At 41.9% G+C, this 27,149-nt stretch overlaps 1 protein-coding gene across 4 annotated transcripts in view; it reads right to left on the bottom strand.

Moving 5' to 3' along the window:
* Positions 1 to 1,330: 1,330 nt before the first annotated feature.
* The window catches only part of CDK5RAP2 (CDK5 regulatory subunit associated protein 2), a 70,271-nt gene continuing 44,452 nt past the window's right edge, over positions 1,331 to 27,149 (bottom strand). For 3 of the 4 annotated variants that reach the window (XM_064727671.1, XM_064727672.1, XM_064727675.1), the window contains 15 exons: positions 25,761 to 26,361; positions 23,643 to 23,875; positions 21,108 to 21,156; positions 20,184 to 20,368; positions 18,913 to 19,038; positions 15,214 to 15,330; positions 14,759 to 14,948; positions 14,424 to 14,545; positions 12,804 to 13,052; positions 11,756 to 11,833; positions 10,775 to 11,028; positions 7,866 to 8,012; positions 5,829 to 5,967; positions 2,813 to 2,859; positions 1,331 to 1,953 (listed from right to left, as the gene is read on the bottom strand). In XM_064727671.1, coding sequence (XP_064583741.1) covers positions 1,894 to 1,953; positions 2,813 to 2,859; positions 5,829 to 5,967; positions 7,866 to 8,012; positions 10,775 to 11,028; positions 11,756 to 11,833; positions 12,804 to 13,052; positions 14,424 to 14,545; positions 14,759 to 14,948; positions 15,214 to 15,330; positions 18,913 to 19,038; positions 20,184 to 20,368; positions 21,108 to 21,156; positions 23,643 to 23,875; positions 25,761 to 26,361 — 2,597 coding nt within the window. In that variant the 3' untranslated portion in view covers positions 1,331 to 1,893. The remainder of the gene's footprint in view (positions 1,954 to 2,812; positions 2,860 to 5,828; positions 5,968 to 7,865; positions 8,013 to 10,774; positions 11,029 to 11,755; positions 11,834 to 12,803; positions 13,053 to 14,423; positions 14,546 to 14,758; positions 14,949 to 15,213; positions 15,331 to 18,912; positions 19,039 to 20,183; positions 20,369 to 21,107; positions 21,157 to 23,642; positions 23,876 to 25,760; positions 26,362 to 27,149) is intronic. The other variant, XM_064727674.1, reaches the window with a different exon arrangement.

Raw genomic sequence — 27,149 nt, 5'->3', positions numbered from 1 at the left:
AGTTTGACTGCACGCTCTTCCCTTACCTCCCCCCGTTTTCCCCAATTCGCGGAGTTTATTTTTAACTTTTCCCGTTTTCCCCGAATCCAGAGGAATGGGGCTGGCTCCCCCTGCTGGCTCCGGGCTGAGCGCTGCTGGGATGTGACACCGGGAATTACTAATTCCAAAAAATTCAGGGACACAGGGTCTGCAGGCACAGAGCACCTCCCAGACACTGGGAATTCATTCCCAAAAACTCAGGGACATGGAGTCTGCAGGGCATAGAGTACATCCCAGACACTGGGAATTATTAATTCAAAAAAACACAGGGACAGGGGTTCTCTAGGGCACAGAGCACCTCCCAGACACCAGGAATTAATTCTCAAAAATTAAGGGACACAGGCTCTGCAGGCTGGACTCTGCAGGGCACAGAGCATGTCCCAGACAGCAGGAATTAATTCCCAAAAACTCAGGGACATGGGTTCCCTAGGGTACAGAGCATCTCCCAGGTACCAGGAATTAATTACCAAAAATTCAGGGACACGGGCTCTGCAGGGCACAGAGCACCTCCCAGACGTCAGGAATTAATTCCAGAAAAACTCAGGGACATAGGGTCTGCAAGCTGGGCTCCTGTCACTCCTCAAGTGACAGGACAAGGGGAAATGGCTTTAAACTGAGAGAGGAGGTTTACACTGGATATTGGGAAACATTTGTTCCCCATGAGGGTGGGGAGAAGCTGGAAGCTGTGGAAGGGTCCCAGGCCAGGCTGGGCAGGGCTGGGAGCACCCTGGGGCAGAGGAAGGGGTCCCTGCCATGGCAGGGCTGGGGTGGGATGGGATAATTGGGATGGGATGGGATGGGATAATTGGGATGGGATGGGATTTCAGATCCTTTCTCCCCATGTGCTGTGCAGGGAACAGCCCCAGCCCAGGAGTTGGTGAAGTTCCAGCTCTCCTCACGCTCAGAGCACCAATTCAGAGTTTTATGGCACCCATTACAAAAGGACAAATATAACCCCAGTTCTGTATTAGGATCTCCCAGTCCCAGTGTTTGTATGCCAAGGGCAAATTTCCTTGTGCAATGGGGATGTCTTCAGCTTGAGAGGGAAAAAACATCGTGTGTTGAACAAAATCAGTTCAATAAAGTCATGCTTGCACCACAAACTCTGCTTTTGTAAAATCACTGCAAATTATGGTCTTGTTAATGTTAAACTGAACTATTTTCCCAGTTCACTTTGTGTCACAAATAAATGATGTGATGTGGCTCCTTTGGTCAGTTATGCCCAAAGTCTGAGGCTTTAAACAAAATAACACAAACACATTTGTGATTATTTTTCATTTTAATTGTCTGACTCTAAGTAACATTTTCAGACACACCATCAATCTAAGTCCCTAACACAAAGCCCAGCATCAGGCAGCTTCCAGAAGAACCTTCCAGAGATGGTTAAAATGCTTTAAAATATTTAACATTTTTTCACATTGCTACAAAACAATGACAACTGGCAGAGTATTTTTTTTTAACCTACATTCTTTTAGCAGGAGAGAAACAGTGGAAGGTGGATCACATCCTTGATTCTTTCAGGACCTGTTTGACTACAACAACAAATAGTTTTACAACATGGCAAGTACAAATATAAAATTTCAAATGTGCCAACTTTAAAAAAATCTTGATTTTTCTCAATATCTGCAGTACCTTGCTTCTGGTAATAAATATTAAAAACCATCTTTACATTACAGAAAATGTTAAATAAGTTATTTACCAAAAGGTGTCATTTTTTGTCCTTTTTTTTTTTTTTGGTCAAAGGCTGATTCCATTAAAATGGCTGAACAAACATTTTTTACATCAATAAATATTAAGGCAGCACAAAGCAAACAAGACTCACAAAACCAGTCTCTGTTAGCAGAACTTTCTCCTTCAGAGAATCCTTTTTTTGCTGGTGTAGGAAGGTGATTTTTGATTCTCAGCTGGTGGGACCTGGTTAGAAAAGCAATAATTATAATTATCATACAGCACTTTAAAGCCCACAATTTGTCCAACCCCATCCTGCTGCACAAGGATGTGCCAAGAGGAGCTCCTGTGTTCATCAGATCTTCAAATTAAAGTGCTAAGACTTCTGTGAGCAGAAAGATTGTTTGATTATTTTATGTCATCACTTTGTATCAGCTCAGGTAGGGCTGAGAACAGCACAGCAGCTGCAGCCGATGGGGAGGAGGGAGAAGGGATGCATGGAAAAGGTTTGAGGAAAATGTAGGGAGAGGCTGGGAATTGTACAATTATTCAGAGTGGAGAGGTGAGAGGGGAAGGGTGGGATTTCACAGTCAAGGAATGCATTGCACCCTTCAGGGAGAAAAGTCTGAAAAAGAGAAATCAAACCAGAGCAGGGATTCCTGAAACACTCCCAGGGATTGAACTGCACCAGCACAGAGCTGCTGCCAAAGCTGCCCCTGTTGGGTGTGTGGGTGAAAAATAAAAGCACCAGCAGTGACAAACACAGGCTCCAGCTCTGAACAGGGGTGTCTCTACAGCAGGCAGGTTATCAGGCTGTGATCTCCTGGAAATGAACTGCTCAGATGATGACAGACATGAATATTAATCTGGGGAAAGCATCAGGAAGGAGAGGGTTTAGGTGTTTATGTGGTCACTCATAAAACTCTTAATTCAGCCATCAAACACAGCAGGCTATTTATCACACTAAACTGCTGTCACCCAGGCTTGATTAGGTAGCAAACCTAAAGCAAATCAGACTAATTCTGCCAAATACTCCTGACACAGCACTGTGTGTTTCTGACTAGCAGAGACCAAGGAATTCAATACAAACAAAACTTTTACTTACTTCCAGGTTTCCTCTAGCCTTCTTCAAGACATCATGTGTTAAAACCACTGGAAAGAAAGAAAGAAAAAAATATTAAAAAGAATACTGGAAGTCTTAGTAAATTCCCTGTGTTTGTTTTATGACCAAACATGAAATCATGTCTGAGCAGAGGATTCCCTCAGGACTGCAGCTCCAGAGCTGTGCCACCCCTGGATTGTCATTCCCTGCTGATGTCTGTGCTCCACAATCTCCTTTTCAAACCTAAGCATCCTGGGAGTGGTTTGGAAGTTTTTCTGCCACGTGAAACAGGCAAAGCTCAGCCCTGCATGGAGCCCCAGATCTGCACAGCCCCTGCTCATCCCTCCACCCAAGCCATCCAGGAAGATTTTCTGTTTCTTTCAAGGGGAAATGGTGCATGGTTTAACTCCAGTTTGATCCTTTAAGGATCCTGCTTGGGCTGGGGAGGGCAGTTAGGAGGGGGAGAAGAGGGCAGATGGCAAAAGGAGTCAGTTCAAGGACAAAGCAACCTCTCTGTGCCAGGGGGAAATCAAAAAGCAGTGGCCTGCCCTGAAGGGTTCCAGGTTTCTCCATTCATCCAGCCCAGTCTGGCTCTGTGGGGCCAGCAGGAGACCTGAGAATGGAGGAGGGGGTGTTTCCAAACACAACTGGTATTTAGAAATGTCAGGTTAAATATGTGAGTCTCTAATCTGTGTCAGTCCTGTAACTGCTGAAATGCACCACTCACAATCACCAATTTGATATTCCAGTCTCAAAAATAAACAATTTAACCATAATAAAGATTTTTCATTACAACAATAAGAAGCCAACAACTCCAAGGGTAGAGCTGTCACCAGATAATTACACCCCTGGCAGATTACTGCAATTTGGCACTGCTTTGTTCCATGCTCAGAGGTTCAGATGAGGTTTATAAGCAATGAGCTCTCTCACCAGAGAGAGCACACAGAAGACTCTGAGCCACAAGAATGTTCCAGTCTCTGCCTCTAAATATATTTAGGAATGTTCAGCTACATAACAGAGGGAACCTGAATATCCTCACTGGAGCAGGCAGGTAACAGGATGTGTGCAGAATGAAGGCAGGCAAGGTCACCCACTGCAGTGCTTTTCCTTTCTTGCTAGCAAAAGGAGAAGGGAAGAAATCTCAAAACCAAGGGGAAACCACCTGATAAAATCCAGCAGCTTCAGGTGGTCCCTCAGTTTTGCTGTAGGCTTGGCCAGGAATTTGTGCACAGATGCAAATTAGAAACATTTCTGAAATTGCTCTTTTAAGACAAAGGCAACCCGACATCCATAATTCCCATAATCAATGAAACCTGGAGAAAATCACGTCCAGGTTTTTTTGTGTGGCAGAGTGCTCACTGCTCAGAAGAGCTCTGTTAGTAAACTCATTTTACCTGGCAAACTAGATTTTTCTATATCAAAACTCCTAAATTCAGCCAATGACAAGAATTTGGAAGCTGTGCCACTGCTGGCACAGCTGCTGCTCTCCAAGCAGAGATTTTTGCATTACAGAGATTTCAGAAAATGCAGGTTTCAGTTTCTCAGCACCTCACTCAGAGGAGGTTGAATGCCCTGAAAAAAAAGTGAGCAAATTTAGGGCAACGGGCACTGTTTGCTGTAGGGAAGTGTGGGTGGCTCAGGGATAACATTTTGGCTCTAAGGGTAAAATCTGTTGATTTATACCCAGCCTAGCTCTGAAATTACTGACATGACACTGGAACCAGACAAACCAAACCAGTCAATCTACCCCAGAGATATTATTTATATACATAATGGAATGGCTTGGATTTTTACATGACAACCCCAAACTGAGCTATTTGGCTCTACAACCTGAACAAAACATAATTTATGATTTAATACAAGTAATTTGTACATATAATATAGCATATAATTTGTGCATATAATATAGCAATTTTGAAAGAAGTGACCAAACACCAGCCCATAAATGCTTGAAGCAACAAAAATCTGCAGGCAGAAGATATATGGGCCTTAGATATAAAAATAACAGGCTGTGGAGCAAAATAACATTTATCACTCTACATTCCATTTAACTGACTTGAGTAACATATAATATTACAGATATTTCTATCACTTTGTATGGTGAGGAAAATCTTCCAGTCTAGATTAATTACTGATAACACAAGTGCCACTCCAGCAAGGACTAATGAGCCATTCAGTCCCACCACTTCAGAGGAGGCAAGAATGGATTTTTTTTTCATTTTATTTTTTTACAGAAGAAAATGAACTGTTCCTCCCACAACACACATACTGCTGGAGCAGGAAAGCAAAGCAGAATTCCATTCAGATCTCTTCTGGTGAGTGATTAAAGTCTAAAGCAGCAGAGATGGATCTCTTCAAAGAGACACCTGGCTTAACACAGCTACAAAACTCCCTATGTTCCACTTGTTTTCATGTTTCCAGATCATTCTCTAGTCATGGGCCACAAAGGGTAAAATATAATTCCACAGCATGGCCTAATTTTTCTTAAAAATATTACTCCTAGCAAGCTTTTGTTTCCCTTATTTTGAGCTTGCTCTCCTGCACTTCTCAGAGTGCAGAGAACTGACAGCTCCTTGCAGGGCAGTACCTCAGAAAATTTAAATCCTAATTCCACATTTATTAAGACACAGGCAAAATCACAATTTTGACAATGTCAAAACCTTTGGCTGAAAATTGCAGCAATCAGAAACTTTGCCTCTGTCCAGAGCTGCTGTAAAATAGAAACAGGAGTATCCAAAATGGATCAACCCAAGTAGGAATCAGTGGCAGCTGCATGGATTGACACATTATCAGTGCTTTGTGTAAAAACATGAACAGATTCCCATGATATTTTCTACAGCCTTTTGTACTTTGGGCAACTTCTACCCACTGGAATGAGGCTCACACAGCCTGAGCCTGTCTGTCTGTCTGTCACAGCTGGGGCACATGAGGGAATACCAATTTTAAAGGCAGCCACACCCTAGAGAAATAAAATCAGAGTCATTATTAAACCAGAATCATTATTAAAGCACACACTCACACTGGTCAATGATGACTTTCTCCATGTTTTCCTTCAGCTGGTTTGTGGAGTGCAGGCGTTTCACTGTGCTGTGCAACTTCTTCTCTTGCTCAGACAGTTTCTTACGTAACCTAAAGATTTCTGCTTTCATTCCTTCATCCTGAATTGAGAGAAGAAAGCAAGATATTAAACTACTGGCTAAAAGTACTTTCTACATTGGGAATTGCTCAATACTTTTGGACAAGTACCCTCAAGATTCCTTGGAGTACCAACAGCTCAGAGGAGGAAGGATCACCACTGAGTCCTGTCCCTCCTCCTTCACATCCCCCATGACATGAGATTCTGTGATACAACTCCAATTCTTAGCTGGAATTTAGAGCAAGTAATTTTTCTATTAGACTGAGGGAAGTCTATTAGAGAGGTGACTATTTTTGTTCTAAACTAGAAAAGATAAGGAAGGGATCAGTGCCAAGGGATCAGTGCCCTGTGTGCCAGGTTCAGAATTCCAGCCTCCTCCTTGTGTTCTGTTAATGGCTGATGCTGCCTCTGTCACAGGGCTAAAAGGCACTGGGACAGTTTAATTGCAAAATTATTTGACAGCATCATCATTAAGGTTAAGTTTTCACCACTAATCCCAACAAAGTTCTGGTCAGTGACTTGTAAAACAAGACTGTGAGAAGCCCTGGCACATCTGCCAGTGTCACTGATTTGGGTCCTTGTGCAGATTTAAACCTGGACCTGTTTTTTTTCTTGTTGTTAAATAATAAAACTTCTGGAATTTGCTCCCACCATTTATCTCTGCAGAAGAACTGAAGTATCAGATATACTTCAACTCCTGCGGGGCTGCACAGAAGGCACTGAACACTCAGAGTGTTTTAGAACCCAAACTTCAAGAGAGAGAGAGATTCTTGCACAATCTGCATTTAAGACATCAGGAGCAATCTAATATCCGTAAGATCAGGGGGTGTCGGATAAGAAACTCCAGAAAAAATTCAATTAGGCTCTAATTAGGATCATGCTGGGAATTCAGACCCCCACACACATTAAGATCAGCCTTGCAGAAGTGACTGATCCAAGTCAAGGCTCAGATCAGTGACAGGAGAGCAGGAGATGCTTCCCCCACATCCTGAGAGCCCTGTGGGGGCGAGGGATGTTCAGTCCCTGCAATCCAGGCCAGCAGGAGCTGCCTGCATGGATTACACACTTGGGGATAAAAATGGAAGTGCACACTCTTGCCAAGGCATCCCAAATCTGGAGCTGGAGCATCAGTGGATGTGTCAGACAGCAAACTTCACTCCCACTGATTTTGTGATTTTATATATTTAAGGATGCTAAAAAATATCACCAAAAATGTTATGAAATTATATAGAAGTGTTTGTTTTCCCTAAGTTTGAGGGTTTTTTTCAGAAATATCCTGCTTCCCTTAATAAACACATAGAAAAACCTCAGTGAAATCACTTTAGATTTATTTTAAAGCCAGGGCTTGAAACAGTTTCAATGCTGAGTGGTGGTATGCTGACAGCAGAGATATTTCATTCCTCATTTAGTTTACTTTCATGCATTTGCATAGTGCAATCCTTTTTAGTTAAAGTGTTATAAAACATGTCTTGGGGTTTTGTCACACTTTTACAAAAGCTTCTCCTTTTACCACTTTGGCATCAAAAACATAAAAGAAAATGCAGCTGAGATTACATCAAAGTTGCTGATGTTTCTCTTCTTACCAATACAAACAGAATCAAATTGAATTTGGTTCAAGTAAAAGGAGCCCGAACCTTTTCTTGTTGAGGTGGAGCTTTTGCCACCTCCCTGGATTTCCTGGATCTCATGTAACAGGATTAGATATTCCATTTTTATTAAAAAGGATGCTGTAAATGAACACCTGGCCATGCAACATCACCAGGACACACTCAGCCTTACACTAAATCCATGTGGCTGGAGACTGGGGACATGATTCTACAAAATGACACATCTGTGACTGCTGCATCCTCCTGGAGACATTCCCAAAGTCCAAAAACCACCCCAAATCCCCAGGCCAGCCCAGGTGAAGCCCAGCAGTACCTGGATGCCCTGAGCAGTACCATGAGCAGCTTTCAGGGGAAGGGAAACTCTCCAGAGAAGCTTCAGGGAACGTGAGGCCTCTTCCAAAATCTGCTGTACTGTGTGGGTGCTTGTGGAAAAGCCATGCAGGGATGCCTGTTCTGGTACCTGTATCACAGGATTAGAGACATTTTATATTTTATACTTAAACCATTATGAAAATGTAATCTTAATTAATGGGTTTAATCCAGCTGGTGTGATTTCAGAGTTAAGATAATGTACACAGCCATTGTGTGCCATAAAAACTAATCTGTTAGTTAACAAAGGCTGCTGAATTATGTATTATCTGAGAATTTCAGTGAGGGAGGGGATTTATCCTAATCAATAACCATGATTAACAATAGATTATATTTACTAGATTTGCTATGCCACATGGTAACACTTGGCAACTCTCTTCTTTCTTCATTTGCATTTTGTGTCATGTTATTTGAAAGTCAATGATTACAGACATCAATTTAAGCAATATAGATGTTTCTTCCTTAGCAGACCCTTTAAACTGTTCCATTTAATGCTAAAATAACTATCAGGGTACACATAAAATGTTTTCCTCTGCTGACGGATGAGAAACCAAATGGAAGAAATTGCATAAATGTGAAATAAAGGAGGGAAAGAATGTGAGGGGAGCAAATGAATTACCAAAGCAATGGTGCTACAGAAGGGGGAAGGGTAATGAAAAAAAAGCATTTGCAGTTCCTGCCCCATGCAGGATACAATCTGAATATTTATTTAGCATTGTTATCAAACCAGAATCCTCCTGTCACATAAAATATCCCATTTGCTAAGTAGTCTGAAACTTCAGTGATGTAAGGCTTGATGGGAAACTGCAAATTGTGAAACTTACTGCTTTTATCTGTACACCAACAAAACAAGTTAAAAACTTAGAGAGATCACTTTTTCAGTCATTATCAGTATGTTAACTAGGTCATTGGGAAATATATGATACTTCAGAGAGTCTTAAGTGTCATTCAGGCATCATTTGACTGCGTGAGCACACATGTGATATCACAAAAAGAATTTCAGAATTGTTGCAGACTGCACCTTCAACAGCTTCACTAATTATAACTGCAGAAATAAGTAGCACAAATTTATCCCTGCAGTTAAGACCTTCTGTTTTCTGAAGAGCAGCAAGCATGCTTTTTACAGCATTTATATTATCATAAAATCATAGGGGTGAAAAGGACTTTCATTAGACACTTAGCTTTCTGTCCCTCTCCAAGGCAGGAAAGCATTACATGGAATTTTTTAAACATTGGCATAATCCATCCTCAAAACTGCCTCCAGTCAGTGTCTCTGAGCACCCTCCATGCCAGTGGTTCATTATTTTTACCACTGGCTGCTGTTTTCCATGCCTGATCCAGGCCCTTCCTGCTGGGGTTTAAGTTTCTTAGCTCCTTATTAGATGCCACAGATGTGCACAGATTGTTCCTTCCCTTTAATTGAAGCTTGTAGGCAAATGTGTCTTTTCAAACCACCCCAAAAAAGCCATCATTAACTGTGTCCAAAAATTAATATTATGTAAGAGAAAATTAGCAGAAGTAAACACTATTTTAGACAAAAAGGACTGAGGTTATTCAAGACAAAATAAACATTTTATTGGTTAAACATCCTTCAGATGCAGCAAGAGCACCATGAGTGCTAACACTGTCAGAGAATGAAGAAAGGATGCTACTCTGAGTCCTACAAGACAGTATTTGATCATTAATGAAATATTCAGGTTTTTGGACAAGTTTATGATATTGTTAAATGTTCAACTGATAACCAGGAAGTGGAAAAATATTAAAAAATCTTCCCTGAAATATGAATGTAATATGAAACAAGCCTCATCAGCATACATCAATCTTTAATGTACAGTTATAACCTGGTGTTACTAAAAGGCTGAATTTAACTAAGGGGAGAACTTTATCAGCTCTGTATCACATTTCTTTTAATTGTCTCATATTTCCTGGGTTTAGCTCAAGCCTTCATTATATGAAAATCCTAATTCTTTTTATTCTTAGGTTACTTTTACACACTCCTAGTTTAAACTCTCTACAGCATTTTAGATTTTTACCTGGGGTTTTCTGCTGCTGCTTTTGTTTGGCTTTTTTATCATTTCCAGCACAACAAACACCAACTTCCACAGCAAAACCAAGCAGTTTTACCTCATTTAAAGCCAAAACTGAAAGTGAGATTGCTTAAAGGCCTAGAATTAACTACCTCAGAATCCCACTGAGTACATCTAGACAATGACAGTGCCAAGCTTGAGGCATCCTGAGTTATTCAGTCAGTTCTTCCCTTCACACCACTCTGGGTAAAATTCACCCTCCTTTAGAGGATTTCAGTGCTCACCTGTGGAAACCCAGGGCACTGGGAATATTTCCCTGTCAGCTCTGGGGTACCCTGACCCCCAGGGCAGCACTGACTTTAACCCTCATTCATGGAGAAAGTTTCCCAGACTTCAAGATAAACTAGAACCCACAAAAGTGTGAAATAGATTATAGAGAGCAGTGTGGGTGTATCACTTGGTGAGAAATTTAGGTTTGGGGATTTTTAGTATGTTGTGGGTGGAAGCAAGATGGAGGGCACAGGGTGTCATCCTGGGTTTCTTCTTCATGGGTTTGGGTGGCATTTTGTAATTGGGAGGAAAAGTTCCCATTGCAGCTCTGTGGGATCAGTTATTGGGTTAAAAGGGAAAATAATCCAGGTGTCAGTTTAGTCTTAAAAGACCTTGTAACAAGAGATGATTAGCCATTTTGTGCCTTCTAATGAAAAGCTGCCAAACTCACAGCAGTGAGGCTGTTTTACTGATAAGAAATAATAAACACCCGAGTCCGAGCATGAACTACCATCTCAAGTGCCCTCAATCCAAACCCAGAGAAACCAACACTCACCTTTACTCCAGGCTCCTGCAGCTGGGTGCCAGTGAGCTCTCTGAGAGCCATCTCCATGTGTTCCAGCACCTGCTGTCCCTCTGAGATGTGTTTCCTCAGGGCATCATAGTCCTCGATGAGGCCCAGCACGTGCCGCCCGTTCCTGTCGGCCCACATGCGGTGCCCGGGCACCAGGCGTGGGGTGCACGTCCTGCTGGAGCTGCTGCTGCACACAGAGGCACTGTCCACATCTCCCTTAGGGGCTGCCTGAGCACCTGCGACACAAAAATCAGGTTGGTTTTTATTGAAGAAGATGAAACAGGAAAGCCTTATAAATATGATTGTCTGGTAAAAGATTTTGAGAATATAGAAACTGAAAGTGAAATTGAAATGAAAGCAAGCTTTGAGATCCCTCAGTTACTGAACAACTGCAAAACAATGGTGTACCCAGCTGAAAGTAATCCCCTTTTGATGGAACAACACCCTCTGCTTGCAGACAGGCCCAAGGGTCAGAGCAGACCCTACAGCTTGGCAGAAGGGGCCCAAAGAGGAGTTTTTAGGGTTTAAAGTGTACCACAGTGTGGTGATATAATGATTCTTATAGGCTGTATGTAAATGCTATAAGATTTGTATATTGTAGTAGAGGAGTTAGTGAGAATTATAATATTCAACACAGAAGAAGATTTATTGTATTGTAACGGGAACTTCACTCTCTTACCCTTTTACTCTCTTATGCTTTTGCTCTCTTACTCTCCTTCCCTCTCATCCTCTCTCCCCCTCTCTTCTCTCGGCCTGCTCTGAGCTGTGTTTGGCAGCTCCCAGCAGGGCCCTGCACCCAGGCCCTTTGCAATGAACCACAAGTTCCAGACCTGGCTCCAGAGATCTCTCATCTCCATCTGTCCCGCTGTCCTACCCCCCAACGCTCCTACAGGTTTTTATCCTCATACAAAAAGAAAAATAATTTAATTTTACTCGGCTGCTGTTGCACAGGGCTGGGTGTACCTGGGTTCTCTGCTGAAATGCAGCGTCCGTTCTGCTCACCAATGTTCCTCCTGGCAGCAGGGCAGTTGCAGAGATTTTCTACAGATAAAAAGGGAGAAGGAAAGCTGTATTATTAGATTTTTAAAACCCCTCCAAGCTCTTCAGTTCTTTTATCCTGATGCTAGACTCTGACTCTGGAAGCAGGGAAAACCAGCTGATTTTTCTAGTGTCATGCCATGGATTTTTCCAGTATTTACCTACTTTTATACCTGAGCATCCATCCAAATTCTAGGTATCTCCCAAAATCAAACCATAGGTAAAAAAGCTAAAATACATCCTGATAAACATATTTCATTAACAAATATAAGCTTCCCATTAACTCCACAAGAAGTAGAACACATTTTTCAGCTGTACCAGACTAAAGATTGTCTCTCTATTCCTCCTTCAGAACTTCCACATTCCCTAAGCACCTAGGAGAAAAGCAGATCTGAAAAACTCAGCTGCTGACATTGCAAGGAATCTTTCTGGTCCATGTGGTTTTATCTGGATGTATGGAAAGCTTTTATTGTGCACAGCACTTTAAGGAGGAAGATTCCAGTGCCCTCTGTATGCCATGAACATCAATACTGGAACAATAACCTAACCCTGGGTGTAAACATTACACTTCCCTTTATTTGCTAAAACAGCATCACTTAACACTGATTGAAATAAAGGTAAAACATTCCTCAAGGGCAAAGAGGGGACAACTGATTTATCCAGAGCCCATTTAGTGCACTTATTGATCATTCCTGAGTAATACACACTCACCCTTAGCAAACACTACAGAGCTCAGCAGTGAAAAAAGAACCCCCCAGGTAAGCAGAATTTTTGGCAATTTACTACAGGCATCCTCCCAGCCCAGAGACTCTGCTTTGCTGGGATGCAAAGGAAGCACCAGCAGCTCTAGGACAGTGCAGTGTGCACTTCACACCCTGCTCTAACAGCAGAGGGATCTGAAGAGAGCTGACATTGATTGAGCCTGTAAGAGGCACAGGTTGTGCAGTAGCCAAAAGCACACAGAGCACAGTACCATCCAGTCCTGCACAGGGCTGAGAGCCTGCCTTCAACACACAGTTGATATTAACAGCTGACACTGGGCCCATTTCCTCTCTCTTCCCTTTGGAAAGCTGCTCCTCTAATTTTTCATGCAAAGACTTGTTGGTGTCGATGCTCCTCTCCAGCTGCACTCGCAGGCTCTGGATTTCAGCCAGCAGCTCGTGTAAATCCAGTGGATTCCTCTGATCTTTCTGGAATTCTTCTGAGGCATCACATCTGGGATCTGAGGCAATTTCAAAAGAAACACTCAAACATCTCTAACAATTAAATAATATTACCCACCAGAACACTCAGCAAGTAAGTTATAGTCAGTGCTATCCTCAATATTAAGAATTAACTACAAACAGCATTAAGATAATGGTTTGACAAAAAAAAGCATGTCTTAATTGCTTCTACTCTTGAAAGATTTAAAGGGCTGAACATTTTTTTTACATTGTCCATAAAAGCTACTGTGTCTCATGGCAAAAGCTAAAAAATGAGATAAAAGGAGAATGAAGAGGATTTACAAAATGTGAAGTGCAGTAATGCACACTCTGGGGAAAGGAAAAGGAATGGGGAACATCAGAGTGTGGAGGAGGGATGGAGTAGAACTGGGAGTTTAATTTTGTACACCAAAGGAAAAAGAAAACAAGTGATCACCTGGCAACCAGAGGAAGAAATCTGAACCTGAGAAAAGCAAGGGCTGTGTTTGCTTTCTCACAGAAAGAGATCAGTACACAAACAACTCCCTGCGTTGCTTCCTGCTGAAATCCAACTGTTCAGGGTGTTCTCCAGACAGGGAAGGGGCTCAGCTCCATGAGGAGGGTGCTGCCACTCTCTAATGACACCAGGAGCTCTGCAAGGAGAATCCCTTCCACCCCTGAGCTCTGCCTCAAAGCCCCGTCCCCACAGGGCTCTTCTGCTTCAGCCAGGCAGCAAAACCAGTGGCTGCAGGGCATAACATGGAGCAGCAGGGAGAAAAAAATCAACTTTTAACAACTTCCAGTGGGAAATTTGCTGGATGTGGTAAGGGTTTTTCAGCAATGAAAGCATCCCACTCTTTACCTCAGCACACCAACAGCTACGTGGTGGCACAGCTTCCAAGGGGGAGGGAGAACTCAGGGGAGCTCCAGTCCTCCTCTCACTTTCAGGGACAGCAAAGTGGACATGAAATTATTAAACACCTAATTCAGAAAGCAGTGCCAGCACTTCTGCCAGCCCCAGGGAGAAGCCTCTCCCTCCATCTTCAGCAGAAGGTACCTGGGTAAGCAGGACCTGCAAGGATGCAGCAGCAGGATTTTAGATAACAAATAAATATCTAAGATCCCCAGGAAACTCATCCAGCCTGAGCCACTAATTCTTCAATTCTGGTTTTTAGCTTAGCTAAAAAGGTAAAGGAAACTTGGGGGTGTGTGCTCAACATCTGACACAGCTCAGGCTTGCAGCCACCCCAAGGAGAAAGCATCTGAGCAGCACATTGTCAGCTCTCTTTGCAGAGCAGACACAAGCAGGAGCAAAGAACAGTGACCCAGCCCTCCTGGCCCTTGACAAGAGCATGTTCAGAGGGAGGAGGTGCAAGGGCAAAGGGCACAAAGAGCCAACTGTGCATTTGTACCTGTCCCCTTCCTTCTTGCTTCTTCCAGCTTCTCATACACCTTGATCTCCGTCCGCAGCGACTGCAGCAACTTCTCATTCTCAGAGATCTGATGCTGCTTCACATTAATTTCTGTTTGCAACCTGTTAAGTCCCAATAAACAGCTGGGTTAAATTCTGATTTATTTTTTTTTTTCAAAATCTAAAATCCATTCCTCTTTCCCTCCATAATTCTTCCCTTGCCTTTTGAATATATCCATGCCCCTCATTAATATTAATGGCTATGGCTAAACAGATGCCTGTCACACTGACAATTTCTTCTCTAAATGAATTTTTAAATGTGGACACAATCAATACCTGTTCAGTTCATTGCGACTGCTGTAAATTTGACATGTCAGGTATCTGATTTCATCTTCCTTTTGGCAGATTTGTTTTTGCAACTTTTCGTTTTCCTTCTTCATGCATTCATGGTCCTCATGAAGATGCTCAATGACTGCATCCTTCTTAGAAAGAGATTCTCTTAACTTTTCATTTTCCTTCTGTTTATCTGAAACAAGAAAAAACACAAGGTATCTGCAATGCCCACAATGCACTAAGGCCATGATTTTTAACTAAATCAGCTTTTTCAGAGACTATCCAGCTGCTAGTCCATTATTGCTAATCCCAGCCTGAATGTTTATGGTTGAGCATGGAATTTCAGGGGTGCAAAGAATGGTTAAGTCAATTTAATGAGTGGACTGTGAATACTTTATTGTTTCCTGATCTGGGATGAGTTGCAGGCTACTCCTGTAAAGAACAGTTTACATTTTTACCTCTAGATCCTTTTGCTAGCATTGCATTCAGAACTTGATTTTGCTTCCTCAGGAAATGTATTTCAGAAGTCAGGGAATTATGCTGCTCTGAGCCATGGATAAAAATGTTTGCAGAACCTATAAATATATACATAAAAGATGATTTATGAGTCATCTCTAGGTCATTAAAGATTAAACTTTCCAGACAAGAACAATTTAAAAAATTGCAGAAAAACATGCTATAAAAGCTATTTCTCCCCTATATATTTTGAAGGTTATCACTACAGGCTAAAAGTCAGCTCAGGTTAATGCCAAGTAATCCAAAGCCCTGTGCAGCACAAGTGCCTCTCATTGCTGGGCAACCATTACTAAAATTGCAGAATTATCCCTGGCAGTCTTCACCTATCAGCTAAAATCCCAACAGGACAAAATGCAGGAGTATTTTGTGACATTGCCATGATTTGAAAAGAAAACTGTAGGAGGGTTTACCATGTATTTTAGTCTTGCTCTGCTCATGGTCCATTGTATTTAGTGAGAGAACAATGGGATTCCACCAGCTAATCCACAGGGGTTAATGCAGGGAGGCTTGTAAACAGTCTGGTGAGAGATCCAGCACAAGGCTGGAGTCACTGTTCTGGCCTCACATTACAAACTCAGAGCCCATTTATGATCACAGGGATGAAGATTTGTCCCTCTTAAATCCGTGTTTCTAACATTTAGATAAATAAGCCAGTCCTGATCACCCATCAGCAGCCATGGGAGGAACAGGCCCCTCCAGAGCTGAACTCACCCTGTGTCTCCTCTCGTCTCTGAGGATGAGATCCCCTGTGCTCCAGGGGCTGGATTTCCCTCCACAGCCTCCCCAAGAAGCTCTGGGTAACTGGCAGGAGTGAAATATCTGACTTTGACAAACATAAGGGTGATGAATCCTGCTCTGAGGACCTTGCTGCACGAGGCAGGTGACTCTAAGTGTTAAATCCTGTACCCAGCAGTTAAATCCCAGCCCAGGCAATCCCCAGTGCACTGCACTGGTGCAGCACAGCCTGCAAAGTGCCACACCCCACTCCCAAGGTGCTGCCACTGAAATGCAACTCAAGTCATTGTTATTGCCCTTTGTGACCTTCTCATGGCCACTAAAACACTTCAGGACCCACCAGAATTAAATTAAATTAAGCATTTTTCAGCTGATTGGTTATCCCAGTATCTCCCACACTTTAAAGCCTGAGATAAGTACATGAGTGTCAACTATTTGGTTAATAGAGAAATAACCAGCTGGCAGAAAAAATTAGCTGAATGTATGAGGAGGATGCCTTTCAGCTCTGGCAGTTCAATTCAATTTGATGTGCTGCACTTCCTCTGAGTAATCTCATTTTATTGTAATCCCAATTGAAGCTTTTACCCACTACCTAACTGGGATGTAGTGTGCCATGATATGAACCTCTTGTCACTGCTGAAAGACTCAAAGGCTCTGGAAGCCTGGCACTAATGGCATTTTACTATCTGTATGTTAAAGAGTTGAGGCAGCTATGTGAACTCAAAAGGCTTTCTCCTTTCAGACTCTAACAAAGCAATCCAAGTTGAAGTGGTAAGGCTTGATGGTCTCATCTTGATTCTAATTTAATTTATTGCCCATCACCCAGCTTTATCCTATTTGAAAAGTTATGCTATTGCAGTTCTACTGAAAGGCTTTAGAATATAACTATTGGTTATCTTACATAATAAGGGATAATGGAGAGCCAGTGGTAATAGGGCCACAATCCCACAATTTGACCCACTATTGAGGCTGCTACTTGTGTGCAGAGTCCTGCTGACATCAATTACTCTCCCCACAGAGGCAAAGGTCCATCTAACCAGAGGAAAGTGGAGCATCAGGGCCCACAATTGCAATACACTTGAGTTCTCATTCTGTTTTGTGCTGAAAAAGTGAGTGCGAAGGAAGCACACCTTGAAGGTTTCAAAGGAAACACTGACTGAAAGAAAGGCACTATTGAAAATCACAGCAATGGGGAAGGAGATATTCAGTCCCAGGGAAAGCAAAATAAAGGCATTCAAAAGCTGAAAAGAAGTCTGAGTAGAAACATCAGCTACTCGTGGGTTAAAAACAGCAAACAAACCCCCTTTTAATGTTAACTGCTGTTAAGAACATTTGAAACCTAGGACACTCAAAATTAAACCTTTGATTTTATTTTGAAGCCTAACATTTGAAACTATTGAAGCAATTATTTTAGTTCTACTTGCACTGCAAGCCCCAGCTCTACAGGAATGATGTAGTCATTACCAGCATTTCAGTCATTTATAGGATACTGGAAGCCCAGAGGCATTTAAATACTTAAAGAATCTAAATATTAAAAATAACATGGCAAGAACAGTGGGCAGATGTGTGTATATGGAGCCATACAATATTTATGAGACTTAGCATAAGAATAAATCTATGCAATAACTTCTGTTGAACAAACAATTCAATATCATGAATTCAGCAGGTTGCCATAAACAATTAAGTATGTTACAACTTAATTGTTTTAAAGGAAAACAAACTAAGGACATTCAGTTAAAAGCAAAAATGTTGAATGCAAGGCACAGAATGGTTTGGGTTGGAAGGCACCTTAAGGTTCCATGAGTTCCAATCCCTTCCATGGTCCCAGGGTGCTCCAGCCTGGCCTTGGGCACTGCCAGGGATCCAGGGGCAGCCACAGCTGCTCTGGGCACCCTGTGCCAGGCCCTGCCCACCCTCAATATCCCATCTTCCTCCCCAGTTTCCCATCTCAACCTGCCCTCCTTCAGCTTACAGCCGTTCCCACTTGCCCTTAGGAATCCCCTCAGCTTCACTTCAGGATTTCTTTTTACACCAAAAGTCAAGGAAAGCTCATCTATCAGGAAAAAGGAGCCTCACTAGCAAGAGAGCATGTGCATATCTGATAGCATGAAAGAGATCTTTGATACAGAGAGAAACAAGAACTGCAAGAACACAGTGACAAAAAGGAGCTGTTCTAACAGGTAGCTGCTTTTTTTCCTTTACTTTTCCAAATTTCTCCTGCACACATTGGTAGATGTGCAAAGGCAACAAGAAGACAGATGGAAGGCTTAAGACAGTTTATAAAGAAAATATACTTTCACTGCATTAATGGATGCCCTTGCCAGAATCTTTATGAAGCTGTAAAAGAGTTGGAAGTGTTTCAGTGTGGTTATTTCACAAGCACAGAATGCCTTTCCAGCAGTGTAAATACTTCAGGAATGAAATGGATGCTTTTTATCCAGCTTTCCATCACTGTAAATTATCCCTGAAAGCAAACTGCCATGTGCAGGTTGCCTCCATTTAAACAACAACAGAAATGGATCATGGGGATGATGTAAAACATAATGAATCTAATGTCAATACCAGTGGAACTGAGGAAAAGGAAAGTATGTCTGTATTTATAACCTGCTTCCAGTCAGAGTAATATTGCATATTAATCAATTTTCCTATGGGGGAAAAGGTGGGAAGGAGAGTGAAGCAAAGTGTAGAAAAATAAAGGGGTGAGGTGCTTCAAAAGGTGTTCCAAAAGCATCTTTAGTGAAAGCTGGCTACTTGTGAAAAGCTTTAAATCCACCTCAGAGCTTGGCTTTCAGAGATGCTGAACACCAGAACAGAGAGCACTGGCTCCAAACCTTTCCAGTGGCATTTGATCCCTCAGGCTCTCAGCAGGAAAGATGGATTCAGTTTCTCATTAAATGAATTCTTACCTTGATCTAGTTCCTTGTCTGTTACTTGTCTCTCAAGCTGCTTCCTCAGCCTCTCATTAGTTTTTATGGAATATTCTAAACGCTGTCTCAGGATTCTAATTTCCTGCAGATGCTCCATTAATAACTCTAAATAAAGCAAGAGACCACTTCTTATTTAGAGCAGATGATTGTATTCTTTTACACTATGTACTCTTGTCAAATCTAATGGGTGTTAATTCTAGAAGATGACACAGAGCTGTTAAAAATGGCAGATATTGAATATCTGACTCCACAACCTCTTTTCCTATACAGTGCTCAAACCATGCATTCAGTGACAACTCCTACTCTACATTCTAACTTAAAGACTTTAAAGCTTTAACTTTTTAACTTTTTTCAACTTCAGGCTCTTCAGATTTCTTCTTCCTACAAAAGTGGAATAGATAACAATTTTATCTACTTAAACATTCCCTGTACTGAGGAAAGAATCCAAAGGTCTGCAATGCAGCTCCACACACCACCAGCACACATTTTTCCTTACAACAATAGGAAGCTCCCAGAGTAACTCAGAGAGAAATTTGACTTTGACTTACACAATGCACTCCACAGTAAAGAAATCTCCTGTATCAAGTTTCATTACTGTACCTTTTCCTTCTTGCTTTGCTATTCTATAATTTTTCTTCCACTGGCTGCAAGTTTCATCCTTCCTCAGGAGCAGATCTGTTCTACCTGTCAGTGTGTGATGTGTCAGTTTATCCATGTCACACACTCCTGGTTTGCTCTGCAATATTTCTCCCTGAACAGGATGTGCCAGCTCAGCTATTAAATTTTCATTGCTGCCGATAAAGTACTGCAAGCATCACTTGTGTTTAGTGGAACTATCCAGGTCAAACATGACACCACTTATTAATTATGCAGCACTTAACAATTCTCAAGGAAACACAACACTGGCTCCTATAAAATTGGAAAATCTCTCCTTTCCCACATAATAATCTCTTGACAATTGTCTATTTTCACCTTAGAACTTGTCTATTTAAAGAGTGTCTGGAGCAAAGTAAAAGCTGGTAGCTTAAAACAACAAGGACACAAACTAACACACTTTATATTGCCTCAAAAAAGGTAATTCAGATGGCTGCCATCTCTGTGTGCCTCATCACTGAAACTGCAATGATTATGCAAGGAACTGGAAAGCTGAGGCAGACAAACCTTCTTCATTATTTCTTAATTAGTTCCCTTGTGTGTTATTTATCAGCTTTTCCCAATATCCAGCAAATCTTCCATGGGAAAAACATTACCTGGAGGAAACTTGCTTGGCAGAAGTGGCAGTGTGCTGTGCTGGCCTTCCAGGTCATGCCTGTGCTCAGGTGAGCCAAGAGGAGACTTCTCTGACAAATCAAAGTCAGATGAGCTGTGAAGAGCAGATGGCACAGGAGACTCATCCTGCAGATGTTGGTACATGGTGGCATTCTTCTCATTATTCCTTTTGTGCCAAATAAAATGGTTTAAAGTATAAAAGTTATTCTAGGACTTTGGAAAGTGAATAGAGGATGCCAAATTTACACTGATTTACAGGTAAATTTATGTGACAGGGCATGAAAAACCACTGCACATCAGAGGTTGTATCAAGACTGAAATCCAGCAGGAACAATCACTGGCCCTCCAGCCTACTTTGCATTTTCCAGCACCAGGCAGTCACCTCTGTGTTCAGGGGACCTCAAGCTGCCTTGAACAGGGAGCTGAGCATTTCTGTAGCACTGAAGAATCCCAGGCTGGCAGAAAACCAACAAACACAGCACAACAACACCTGCTCTCTTCACCTTCAGCAGCAAGGAGCTGTGACAACAATGAACTGCAGCAGATCTGCACAGGAGTGACCCTGAGCCAGCCCCAAGGGCGTGGGGACCCTCAGGGAGGGACTGTCCCCCCTGGCACCTGCACCAGGATGTCTCAGCATGCACCACACTGGGTTGTGGACATGGTTATTGCTGTTCATGAAAAGAACAATCCTGGTGGCACAGGGTTTCTCTTTCAGCCTCTCACCTGCTTGGTGAGAAGTGGGGAAAAAAGCCTTAATCTGTTTTCAATGGGTGGTTTATTAACAAAATAGATATTAATAAGCACAGCCCTGCCAAACAGCTAAACATGCTACAAAACATGGAGTATCCTTATCAGTTGATGAAACAACCATATTTTTGCTAAACATTCAGTTGCACTCTTACCTTTGAGCTAATTCATAAAGTATAGTGACTTCTGTACCTATGGATTCTCCTGCAAAGCAGAAACAGCTGATTAAAAACACACACTGAGAATTACAATTTTCCCCCTCCATCTTACTCTATTTAAATACAGAGTGTTAAATTAATGAGAAATTAGAGGAGTCAACAGATACCAGCACACTTTGTATTAGTGTCAAATGCTGTACATGACCAAAACCATTTACAGCCCAGCAACAAAGCAATAGCTTTGCTCTGGAACTCACAAAAAAATTATCAGGGACCAACCACAGATGCCAGATTTTACTGCCTTGGTGTTTTAATTAGCATACCTATTTGAAATAATTGTGCTACATGGCAAAAGGATTACAGGCACATGTTGTTACTTCTTCAATAACATTTATATAAAAGAAATTCCATTGCACTTGGATTTTTTGTGCTGGGTTTGGAGTCAGGCTAACCAGTCATCCTTAATGAAGGAGCACATACAGGATTTTGCCTGCAACATTCTCTGTGGAATTGTGTGTGAGCACAGGCACAATTCAGTGCAAGAGATCTGGACTCAGACTCTAATTTTAATAAAGAAATAAGAGCTTGGTGGTGTCACCTTGGCTCCCCCTATTTTAAAATTTTTGTGCAATTAAGCAAAAGTGGCAGGGAAAAGTTGCACAGCTGAAATTTCAGGGGAATGAACTGAAGGTCAGGATGGAAATGCAGAGACAGACAGCTGCTCATGCTTCTTCTTTACAGTCAATTCTTAGTACACTGGATGTTCTTTACAACCCTACAAACATCATTTTACTTTAATGTGTGATTCAATGCAGCACCATTGTGTTAGATATATTGAATTGTCTCAGTTGTCAGTGACTTTTCATAGTATATAGGATACCATCTGTTGGTTTAAAGGCATTTAATGTTTATTCACTACAGTCTTCTCATTTGCAATGCAAGGAAACTCTGTAGCCACCGAAATCGTTGAATACACTCAATCTTTTATTACCCTGCCATGACACAAGGCTGTAATACCTTTTTCTCACACACAGCTGCTTTATATGAGCAATCAAAACTGCAACATCCTGCCGTGATGTGCAGTGAAAGGCAGAACACAGACCATGCTGTGGCTGGGCCCCACATGGGGCTGAGCAGAGGCAGCTCCAGGGGGATGGGAGGGTCAGTCCCCATCCAGGCTCCTCAGGGGTTTTGCTCCTGCAGCTGATATCTGTGAAGGATTGCTGGTTCTTTGGGTCAGCAAGAGCAGCACTTGTGACACCAGGAAAAGATCTTGCTTGCTGTTCCTCCCAACAGCATCCCTTTTCCATCCCCTTCCTGCTAACTTCCTCCAAACTACAGACTGAAGGCAGAATGCAGGTTATACTCTTCCTTCTCGGGCCAAATGTCAATTGTGATGCTCATTTTCCAAAACATGGTTGTATTTTAGCTCTCTTATGAAAGGCAGTGTACATTTTTCCACCAGCCAGACTAGCAGGCAGCAAGATGCAGATCCCTTACGAAAATCATGGAATAATTTAGGTTGGAGAAGACATCTCAGATCATTGAGATCAGCTGTTACCCCAGCTCTGCCAGGCTCATGTCCTGTCATGTCATGTCACTAACTCATGTCTCAAGTGTCTTCAACAGTCAGCTGGCTGAAACAGGAAAACCTGAAGCTATGTGTAACAAAACTTTTATACAACCACTATATTTTTGGCAGTTAAAATGTGCTTGTGTTGAGGTGACCCCAAACAGCAAGTGTCAATAAAGAGTACAGCTACAAAAGCAAAACCCAGTCAAGGAGCAATTGCCATAAAGTAAAACAGAAGTTCCACCTAAACATGAGGAAGAACTTTACATTGAGGGTGGAACAGGTGTGGAGTCTCCTTCTCTGCACATATTCCACACCCACCTGGACATGTTCCTGTGTCACCTGCTCCAGGTGACCCTGCCTTGGCACAGACTTGGACTGGATGATTGTCACAGACACATTTTATAAAAAATCCTTTCCTTAGGATTTTTTCTCCTGAGAAGAGGCCTCAGGAACAAAATGTAAACAATGGTTATCTGCTGCTGTGGAATACAACAGGTGGATCTTTGATTGGCCCATGTTAGTTGTTTCTAATTAACGGCCAATCACAGCCCAGCTGTCTGGACTGTCTCAGTCAGTCACAAACCTTTGTTATCATTCTTTTTCTATTCTTAGCTAGCCTTCTGATGAAATCCTTTCTTCTATTCTTTTAGTACAGTTTTAATATAATATATATGATAAAATAATAAATCAAGCCTTCTGAAACATGGAGTCAGATCCTCGTCTCTTCCCTCATCCAAGAACCCCTCTGAACATCACCACAGATGATCTCCAGAGGTCTCTTCCAATTCTGTGATTCTTTGTGCATCATAAAAATCTTACCTTCCCTGACAGTCCTCCCCATAACCCATCCTAAAGCAACCAACAGCAAGGAAAGCTTCCTTTCACCAACAACCAAATAAAATCCCATTTCCAGGGCGTTCATGGATCTGACAAGAAGCACAAACATCGCTGCTCACCGTAGAGGAATTTCATCTCCAGTTTCTCAAACTGCAGCACACTTTGGTTCAGCTGCTCACGGAAGCCTTCAGCCAGATCATAATCCACATCACTGGCCTGCAGGAGCTCCTCAAAGGCCCTCACCAGGCTGCTGAGGTGCTGGTGGTAGGTGGCACAGCCACAGCGGATCTCCTTGATCTGCTGGCACTGGAAGCTCAGCTCCCGAACTTGTGAGTGAACCAACGAGTCATATCTGAGAAAATGAAATTAGCTGTAAAGCCTTGCTGGCCATAAATGACATTTAAATATAAATAAAATGGGAATTAAGTTTATATTCCTAAACTATAATTTTATGTGGTTCAAATTGGTTTTAAAATGCTTTTAACAGCCACAATGAGAGATGTATTGTCTCTGCTTGTTGAGTTTGGTATTTAGAGATTATTCTCCTTCACTTAACTGCATCATTTATAAAATGGGCCAAGACTTGATGGCCTGCTTGGAAAGAACATGGATGGCAGCAGAGGTGCCAAATTAAACTAATTAAGAATGAATACATGTAAATTGTTTTCAAGAATACACATATTTTTCCTGACTGGTTGGGGATTTTTTTTTTTGGCTTGGTGTTTTGTGGTTTTCTTAACTCCCTATGGAAGCAGACAACTGTCCCTTCTCTGAAACTTTATTTCCTGCCAAAACCATAGTATTGGACTTTCTGAACTGATGATTTCACCCAGTCTGAAAATTCTCCACATCTCTGCATGTGTATTGCAAGAAACAATGACAATCACTGTGGTGCCCAAACTCCTGTACTCCACAAGCCAGGATATAAATTTCAAGTGAGATCAACTGAATTTATTTATTGAATTTACACTTGCAAATGTAGGCATCCCCTTTGTACTGCCACTGTCTGTACCACAGGCAGAATTCTTTCTCCAGAATCATCCATTAGCAGGGAAAAAAGAAAATGTTAAAAGATGCAGGGAATCAAACCGAATCTATTGTTACAGCATTTTTACTGTCATTTGTATAGGAAGAGATGCATAACTCATTTTGGGGTCTGTCATTTGTGACTCATGACATTGTCCTAGACAGTGGCCATAAAATCCTCACAGTGATCCACAGGGTCTCATCCCTTAATTCACAGCTGGATCTTTGTTTGTAAAATGGATGAGATATATTTTTAAGGGATGTAAATTGCTATGGACTCTGTAATACCACTGTATTTTACACCAGTGAGCCTCAGACACACACAATAGTCCATGCTGGTGGTTCTTCACTGTCCTCAAATATTTCCACTCAAGCATTTGGAAGACAGGCACAAGGCTGAATGCCTTTCCTTGTTACAATTTCTGGTATTCCACAGGCCCTCAGCACAATAACAATATTTAAAAGGGAGAAAAGGAGGGTGGATGTTAAAAAAGGCTCACTCTTATGATCCCCCATTGTATGTTTGCAATTTCTACATATGCAGCCAAAATGCTGCCCCAAGTCTCATACAAAATCCAAGACTGATTCTTTTCAGCCTCCCATAAATGATTTTCCAGCTTATGAGCTTATGCTATAAAATTTCATTCATTAATTCTATATTTATCTCCTCTCACATCCTTCACAGGAAGGCACTACAGCCCTCAACTGCAAAATAAATTGGAACTAGAGCGTGAACATCTTATGTTTACACATCAAGTCTGGGCACTCAAACAGAAGGGCCAGCACCAATCTGCCAGCCCATTGCCCACAAAAACATTTCTGTCTTAAATGAGGTGTTCCATTTTCCTACATTTGGCACCTGAAAACACCCTGAGTGCTGCAGACTGTGGTGCTCTGCTGACAGAGGTGAGCCTGTCCCACAGGTAACTGAGATCTGAGCTCCAGAGAGGAGCTCTCACAGCAAAGAGAGCTCTGGGCCTGAGGTGTGGGAGAGACAGATGTGCCTGGCACAGATGATGGCACAGATTTATCAGTTTTGTACTTAGGGGGTCTTTTAACAAAACATTTCAGTTCCTTTATGCTAATGTTAGTGAAATTTAGCCCTTGCTGTAACAACGCTTGTGAATAAAATTATCCTCATCTCACCTTGCTATGCTATTTGGTGTTGCTGTTTACAAAAGGGAACCTCAAAGAGCAGCAGTTTTACTCACTTGGATGGTGATGTTGCCCTCAGACTGCTCTGAAGAGGATACATTTCATCAAGATGCACATTCACAATTTGCTCTTTGTCAGCTTCTGCCTCATTGGCCAACAGCAGCTCCTTAAGGTTTTGTGCTGCCCACGTATCAGGTGCTTGCAGAGACTCAGAATCCCTGGTTTTGGTGTGGATCTCATCCAAATCCAGCTGAGGGACACCAGAGGATGTCTGGACTCCTTCCATGGCTGTACCTTGTATTTGTGTGACAAACCCTTCCCCAGGCAGGGCTGCATCCCTCACAGCCCCACTGGAACCAGCACTGAAGCAGAGCTGCTCAGAGCCCTGCAGCTGCAGCAGGAACATTTTGTACTTTTCAAGCTCAGACTGCATATTCTTAACTCTTTGTTTCAATTCTTCTATGTCCTCTGTGGCTCCACAGCCCTGGAGTTCATCAGCTCTTGCTCCACTCCCTTGGTGAGCACACAGACACCTGGAGTCTGAGTGTGCAGGGGCAGAGTCAGTGTCCTCGTGTCCCATGGGATAAAACTCTTCATCCACCTCTTTTAATGAACTCTGGATATTCCCACTGCTAATGCTATGATGATTTTGCATTTCTGAAAAACAGGAGGCTTGTCTGTGAATATTAGCATTTCTTTATCTGACATTCTGTTCTTAACAGCACTAGGATGAATTATTTCAATTCTATAACAGCAGAATCAAAATGTAGGTAATTACAAGCTATACATTATTAGTTTGGGACTTTTGACCTCTCTTAATGATTTTTCATTAATTCAATTTGCACATCAAGTACTTCAAAACCTTTATTACCTTTCAAATAAACAATACTCAAAATACAACCAACTTTCTCTTCCCAAATGCTTGAAAATTTCTTTTGCTGTATGCTCTCCTGAATCAGGCACTGATCAAGCCCAGACCTTTCCAGCCACAAAAAATTATAACCTCAAACATGAGGCAAAGGAGACTCTGATTTCACATGGTTCCTCCTAAAGCTTCTAATTAAATATTCTTCTTCTCCTCACTTCAAAAATCTATACAAAATCAATTGGAGCATAAAGTCAGTGGAATTTTAAAAAGACTATCAACAAAATAGTCAGATTTGAAAAGGAGGCTATAATAACTTCTTTTTAAAAGGTCTTCTAAACAAACCCCACTAAAGGGTTTTGGTATTAAAGGTTTTACATTTGATATGAACATCACATTCTCAGGTGACTTTGCCATCCCTAAGTAATGCAATCACCTCAGATTCAGCCCAATAAAAGCCATAAATTCCTACAGATGATCCATGTTTAGAGTTCTGTGCATGTTGAGGGCTGTAGGTGTAAGTAGCCAACAAAATGATTATTTTCTAGTTACCAGTAAATTAAATTTTCCCCTTCTATTA

This window comes from Zonotrichia leucophrys, chromosome 17 (assembly GCF_028769735.1).
Source record: "Zonotrichia leucophrys gambelii isolate GWCS_2022_RI chromosome 17, RI_Zleu_2.0, whole genome shotgun sequence".
Taxonomy (NCBI): domain Eukaryota; kingdom Metazoa; phylum Chordata; class Aves; order Passeriformes; family Passerellidae; genus Zonotrichia; species Zonotrichia leucophrys.
This window is presented reverse-complemented; position numbering and strand designations above follow the sequence as displayed.